Raw genomic sequence first — 7,500 nt, forward strand, 5'->3', positions numbered from 1 at the left:
TGCCTGGAAGGCAATGTACTTGTGCACAGGCCCTTAACCCAAAGACAGGGAGAGGGAGATGGAGAGGGACAGGGGTAAAGGGAGGAACAGAACCAGGAATTGAGACAAGGACAAGGATAGGGAGAGGTTGAGGGACAAGAACAGGGATAAAGGGAGGAAGAGGGAGAGGAAACGACAGAGAAAGAGAGAGCCAGTACCAACCAGGACAAGGAAGGACATAGGCAGAGGGAAACAGAGAAGTAAAAGTAAAAAATAAAGGAGGGACAGAGGAAGACGGGGATATGGGGGCATGTTATTCCTTCCTCAAAGGTCCCGCAGCACCAAGGTTATGGTAGTAAAGTCATGCAACAATTAAAAGACAGGCCAGACTACAAGGGTCAGGGGAACGACAAATCTATCCAGCATTTCTTGAAGTTCTCGCTCAGCCAAGTGGATAAAAATGTCTCTCTCGAAAGCACAGGTGGTTCAGACATTGGTAAATAAAAACCCAAACAATATTTACAGGTATATTATAATAAAATGTTCATATTAGATAAAAAAAAAGAGATAAAAACAGGTGAGAAAGGGACGGAGTACATAGACATGTTATAACCGAGAACTCTTTATGTTCATTTACTAAAAGGAAAAGACAAATGCATCAGTACTGCAGAAATACATATAATTTGATCACTTTCATAGGCATATCTCCTGATACACAAATCATTCCACTTTGCGTATGACTCTATATAAGCAAAGAAAATGCCACCATAGATCATATCCTATAAACTTTTTTTGGCACCAGTAGAATTTTTTTTTTTTCTTTCTTTCTTTTTTCTTAGACATGTTCACTTTCCACATCTTATACTATGACAGATCAGGAAAGATATACCAAACGTACATTGGCAATGCAACCTCGATGAGAAGAGTTTTCCTTTTGATAAGTTAGCATTCCTTAGACCCTTGTTGTTGACCTTACGGAGCACCAATGTGAATTCTTGCAAAATGCTTAACTAAAAAAAAAAAACAAAAAACAAAAAAAAAGGAGAAAAAGAGAAAAAAAAAAGTGGGAAAAAATACAACAAAACACGTAAACAAATGCATGACGAGACTGGCTAGGCTTTTCATCAACTACATCGACATACACAACAAAAGGCACTCGGTTGATTATAACAGAGTTTGATGTGCGAGCTGATGAGAATGACCAGAAAACTAACTACCTGGATGTTTAACAAGAACAAAGTTCACTGTACCACATGTAGAAAATGGAGTCGAATCAGAGTGAACAATTCCACGTTACCTCACTAAAGCGAAGGTGTAATATCAAAATGTTAATTACACGTCTTTTTGCACTGTGGAATCATCCACTCAAATTCAACCCTTTTCCTACATCTAAGAAGCCAAAGATAAATATCAACAGTTCTGTTCAGTCGACATTGAATAAATGTTATTTTGGCAATGGAGGCTTATTATTCTGGTTGTTGAATCCATTCTATAATGCAAGCTTAGTTTGGGGACAGTCACCATAATAGAACAAAATATTCTAAATACACTCAGGCATAAAGTTAAACTGCACATTTGGGCACCTAAGTCATTATATAATGCACAAGAAAAAAAGGGAAAAGAAAAAGTGTGACATATACTTTCTTTCTTTCTTAGAACAAAATACAAAACAGTTCTCACTGTAAAAAGAAAGAAAAAAAAAAGGAATATACAAAAGATGTGAGTTACATAATTACGAAATACCTTAAGTATCCCAGGTAAGTATGACAGCACTGTGATTAAAATTTTAAAATGAAAAAAAAAAAAAAAAAACTTTTCTTTATCACTAAAAAACAGCTTTATACAAATAAACTATCACATTAGAAAATTAGCCTTAAAAATACGATTGTCAAAGTGTTGCACGCATTAACACAATGGACATCTCTGATTAGAATGATTCCAAGTATCCCTTATAAAATAAAGAGAGAACATATAATGTACATTTTTGCGTTAACTCACGAATGAGGAGATAGAACTGCCTATATTCTACGGAATGTTAAAGGAATGCGTGAGATATTCGCAAGAAACCCATACATTTAGCGGCTTCTCTTAGCTGTTATGTCATTAGTAACAAATACTAGAAGCAATGCTGTGAAATGCAGTAATAATGATACTAAGAATGGTAAATATAATAATAATAATAATAATGATAATAATAATAATAATAATAATAATAATAATAATAATAATATTAATGACAATAATATAATAGTAATAGTAATGGTAATCATAATCATAATAATCATAATAATAATAATAATAATAATAATAAATATAAACAAACCAATAATAGCAATAAAACTCTTAATAATGATAATAAGAAATATCCCGATTCGTTCATATTAACTTTCCTCGACAAAACTTAATTGAAGACATTACACCACGGAAACAGTTTCCACTTCATATCAGCACTGTCATGGATCACTTTTTATTCAAGGGTTTCTTAGAGATTTTTGATTCCCTCATTTACATAGAGGAGTGAGCTTTATTTATAACATCTTCATCTAATTATTGTCAATATTAACATACATCAAGTTTACATAAATTGTTTAATTCTTTGCTAGAATTTTCCATGTCTTTCATTTTCATTCTCAGACTTCAAGTGTCTGTGATCTCTTTCCAAATTAAAACAATTACAACTGCAATATCATTCTTAATGTAAAATATCTTCTTTATTGACATAGAGACTACTTTTATAACTTGTCAACAGAAAATACTCCATCAACGCGTTCAACACTTCATGAACAAAATAAATCTGTACCATGGAAAAATACATCAAGATCCTAAACAAACTTCAGTCAACAAATAAATTATCACAATAAGGCCTTCAGTCCTTTCTTCTACCTTTACTTCTTTCCTTCCTCCCTTCGTCCCTTTCTTTTTCTTTCTTTCTTTTTTTCTTTCCTTCCTCTCTCATTTCTTGCATCATCCTTTATCTTTCAATCCTTTTTCCTTTCCTCTTCACACATTCTGCCTTGTTCCCCCCTAAAAAGTATAAATGGACTTCACACAGGAGGCAAAACAATGGGACATTTGTGAAGTCACAGGTTCACTGAAGAAGTACCTATACAAAAGACCTTTGCCGGTCATATTCAGTGCCACTGTGCATAGTTCCTCTCTCTCCTATCTTTCTGCCATTTTGGAATAAATATCACTGCAGACTTACCAAGTCATCCTATCTTAATTGTGACTTTTGCTATCCTAAAAATAACCCTAATGAAGATTATTCTTTTGTGGTGGAAGCACAATCCAGGCCTCTATTAAAATGATTAAGAAAGTATATTCTCTCTTTGAGTAAGAAGGCATAATCTATTATCATAAAAAACAACAACATAAGAGACCTTCATAATATTTGGCCTAAACCCATTACAGCAATGTTAGCATCACTATAATGCAAGATGAAGCTCTCGCAATGAATGCAACACAAATGCAAAGCTCAAGCTTTGATGTAAAGAATAAACTGCTTGTGCTTTTATGGCTTTTTACTGTTAATTAGAGCACCATTCACAAAGCCATTTAAATTTTCAATTAGGAGTTTCACTGATGATCTAAGGGAAACAACACAGAAAATGAAAGTGGTGGCCACATGATTACATCCCTCGGAATGCAGTTTGGAGTGTTAAGTTCCTAAAAGTAAGAGCAGCAACCACTAAGCACCAAAAGTTGTCATCTTCATAATTGTAGTTCTTGTCACTAGACCTTAGCTATAGATAAATGGGCTTTATAAAGCTCCTGCACTGATTTCTATACTGGAGATTAGAAAGAGAAAAAAAAAATACACATGTATGAAAAAAAGAATGAAAAGAATTAAAATAGGAAAAAAAGAGAGAAAAAATCACACATAAATGAGAGAGACAACAAATATTTCAGCCCTAGATCATGAGATTGGAAAGGGAGGCCGAGCTCTGCCTGGAACGGCCTGGGGAGTGTGGCGCAGAGGATTTCCTTGAGCGCCCTGGGGAGGAAGGTGCAGAGGACCTTGGGGGTGGAGTGACTGAAGACCGTGACATGGTCGGGGTCCGCGACCGCTTTATTCTGGAAGGAAGTGAACAAAAAGATGGGATTATTGATAATGATAATATTAAGTATACCTCTGATAGAAATGTTATTACTGTTGTGACTTATCATGGTCAGGACCCTGACATTTTCTGCCATTCCCCCTCTATCTCCCCCATCCTTCAATCTTGTCTTTCCATCTCCCTCTCTTCTTCCCCCACTTCTCTACTTCCATCTCTCCATTCCTTCCCCCTCCCTTCTTCCCTCTCTTCCTTCCCCCTCCCTTCTTCCCTCTCTTCCTTCCCCCTCCCTTCTTCCCTCTCTTCCTTCCCCCTCCCTTCTTCCCTCTCTTCCTTCCCCCTCCCTTCTTCCCTCTCTTCCTTCCCCCTCCCTTCTCCCCTCTCTTCCTTCCCCTTCCATCCCTCCCTCCCCTCCCCTTCCCTGCCCTCTCATCTCCTGTCCGTCTCTCCCCTTCCCTCCTCAAAGCATAAAATACCTCTCACCTGACAGAGGAATAGGGTGAGGAGCCGCGAGAGAGGTTCATGTGCTTGTACAATAACACACCCACATCTTTGTGTCCTGCCTCCACTGCTATGGTGAGAGCTGTGCTACCATCCTGGAAGAAATAGGGGAAATAAATAAATAAAGGGAATGGATTCTTCAGATGGTGTGTAGAGAAAATGTGAAAAAGTTACTGATTATTCAGAAACCACAGTAATAAAAAAAAATAGCACAATTGTTTATCCAGAAAATTACAAAGAGAATGTGTTAATCATAACAGTAGAATTGTACATTTTCTATCATCTTTCATATGCTGTGTCACTCACACTCCTGGTCTTTTTTTTTTCTCATGAGAAAGGTAAATCTTATCAAACCAAAATAAACTAAAATAAAAGTTAATAAAGAAAAAATGATAAGAAATTAAATCAGTTCCTCAACTTCCGTAGACTCATTACCCACAAAATCATGAAATCCTACCATGCCCTGCCTGACCAACAGGAATATATGAGTAATACAAAGTCATTATCCAAAATATCTAAAATTATCAAAACCTCACTTATATCATTCCATATGAAAGGGACACATCACAGAAGCTGGCTGAGGAAAGACCTAACAACAGCCGGACAATCATGGACTTACAACTAGAAACAAATGTAATAGTATCTAGTTGGCTAAACGAAACTTGACAAAGGCTGGTTCCCTACTTTTTCTTATTCATACAATCCCACTCTCTCCCTCCTCTCCCCTCAAAAAAAAAAAAAAAAGATCCCACTCACCCTAACGATGAGCATAGGACTGGTATCTGTAAGCAAGTGCTAGATATCCCAATCCACACCCCTATACTTTGTCAACCAATCCCCCTCTCCCTCTATCCTCTCATTACCATACCCTGTCCTTCCCTAAAAAAAAAAAAAAAAAATCCAACTCACGTTATCCATAAGTGTGGGATCAGTATCAGGCTGGCTGAGGAGGAACTTGACAATGGCCAAGTGCCCATGCTCAGCTGCGCACATGAGGGCTGTTGAGCCGTCCTCGTCCTGGATGTTGATTTCAGCTCCTGCGGCCACCAGGAGGCCTACCATGTCCAGCCGCCCGTGGGAGACGGCCAGCATGAGGGCTGTCTGACCATGCTGGAATTAGATGATTAATTAGGAATTGTTTTTATATTTGTTTTACTATAATGAGGTCATATTCACAATAGGACCATGTACATGTCTGATCAACTGAGCCTTTGAGTATGAGGTAACAAAAATGCAACCTCAGTATTTGTAAATAATAAAAGTGGATTCCCAGAATCTTAAGGGAGCACAGACTTTGTAAAAAAAAGAACAATTCTCCCTGGATGATTAATGCCTCTAAGCATATGTTCTAGCTCAGGGCAGAAGGCAGTCTGGAGCTGATCCAGTTTTTGGTGCAGTGCCAGGGTCAGGAAGTGTTGGGCAGATTAGTATGAAATTAGTTTAATCCAATGATCAAGGATGGCATAACATACATGCCATGCTCACCATAATTTTAGTTGAATGATAGGGTTTACACACAGATGGCTTCAAAAGGGGTTTAGTTACCTATAAGTCAACTTTTAGGAAACTTGTTGTTGACCCTTTTCCATGAGTTCTGGAAAGATTTTCTTTGACTTTGTATTGTTATTCATATTTCTTTAACATTATCAGTATGTCAATAACACTACTACCAATATCAATTAAGAAAAAAAAAGTTCAAGGACTATGGACATCAAGTTCAGTCACATCAGGCCTACTAATGGACTCCTTGGTGGCTAGAGCTAAAGTCTTTTCTGTCCTAGGAGGCTGTCTGACTTCGGCGAGGCTGTCTAGGGATCCCAGGAGAGAGAAGACTAGTGTGACCCTAGCTTAAGTACTTGTTGAGTTTAATATTCCCAATTGTACTCAAGCTAAAGAATAAAAGTGTTACTATAACTCAACCAATCTTAATAAAAAAAAAAAAAAAACTCAGGGGTAGATTAAAAATCAATATCAAATAAAGAAGGAAGTAATTCACGTCCCAACCTGGCTGGCTTTGATGTTGACGTCACCGAGCTGAAAGAGCCGCTGGACGACACTGGCATGCGTGTCAGAGCGGATCTGTGCCAGTGACACCAACATGATGGCTGTATAGCCCGCCTTGTTTTGCTGGTTGACATTGCACACCTTGGAGTCGAGAAGCACTGAGACCACATCAAAGTTGCCATGCGAGACTGCATAGTGCATTGCCGTGTTGCCCTGGGGTGGGATGGGGTAAAGGGAAGAGAGGGAAAGAAAAAGAAATATTAATTGTTGAATGAATTCTTACATGCAGATTTTAGGCTTGGTTTGGGGTCCGAGGATGAGAGAGGATGAGGAGAGGAAAAGGGAAGGAAGAAGTGTGACAAAAGAGGAAGAAAAGAGAAAGAGATCAGAATTTATACAAAAAATAAGAAAGGTTGACTACTAATAAACAATAACAAACTTATATGAAAAAAAGCAGGAAAATTCACTTAATAAGTACATCTCAAAATATAATAATAATGACAAATAACAATAATAACAGCAATAACAACAAAAACACAAAAAATAATAATAAAAACTATAAGAACAGCAAATACAAATATAATATCAATAATAATAATGATAATAATAACAATAATAATAATTACAATAATAACAATGATAACAATAATAATAATAGTAATAATAACAAAGATAATGATAATGGTAATAATAATAACAGTACTACTACTAACAATAATAACAATAATAATAACAATAATAATAATAACTATAATAATAATAATAATAATAATAATAATAATAATAATAATAATAATAAAAATAATAACAATAACAGTAATATCAATAATAATAATGATAATAATAATAACAATGACAGACCACATAAATTGGGCTTACATTCACATCAGCCAGGTTAACGACGCGCTGTAGGAGTGCCTTCGAATAGTCCTCAAACACATCCATGTAGTCTTCTACAGCA

The 7,500-nt window shown here is 36.5% G+C and overlaps 1 protein-coding gene across 8 annotated transcripts in view; it reads right to left on the reverse strand.

The window, feature by feature from the left end:
- Positions 1–492: 492 nt before the first annotated feature.
- The window catches only part of LOC113805650 (KN motif and ankyrin repeat domains 1), a 76,634-nt gene continuing 69,626 nt past the window's right edge, over positions 493–7,500 (reverse strand). For all 8 annotated transcript variants that reach the window (XM_070115544.1, XM_070115551.1, XM_070115552.1 and 5 more), the window contains 5 exons: positions 7,419–7,500; positions 6,540–6,752; positions 5,445–5,645; positions 4,518–4,630; positions 493–4,053 (listed from right to left, as the gene is read on the reverse strand). The exon at positions 7,419–7,500 is cut by the window's right edge and continues 29 nt beyond it. In XM_070115544.1, coding sequence (XP_069971645.1) covers positions 3,891–4,053; positions 4,518–4,630; positions 5,445–5,645; positions 6,540–6,752; positions 7,419–7,500 — 772 coding nt within the window. In that variant the 3' untranslated portion in view covers positions 493–3,890. The remainder of the gene's footprint in view (positions 4,054–4,517; positions 4,631–5,444; positions 5,646–6,539; positions 6,753–7,418) is intronic.

Source organism: Penaeus vannamei, chromosome 37 (genome assembly GCF_042767895.1).
Source record: "Penaeus vannamei isolate JL-2024 chromosome 37, ASM4276789v1, whole genome shotgun sequence".
Classification (NCBI taxonomy): Eukaryota; Metazoa; Arthropoda; class Malacostraca; order Decapoda; family Penaeidae; genus Penaeus; species Penaeus vannamei.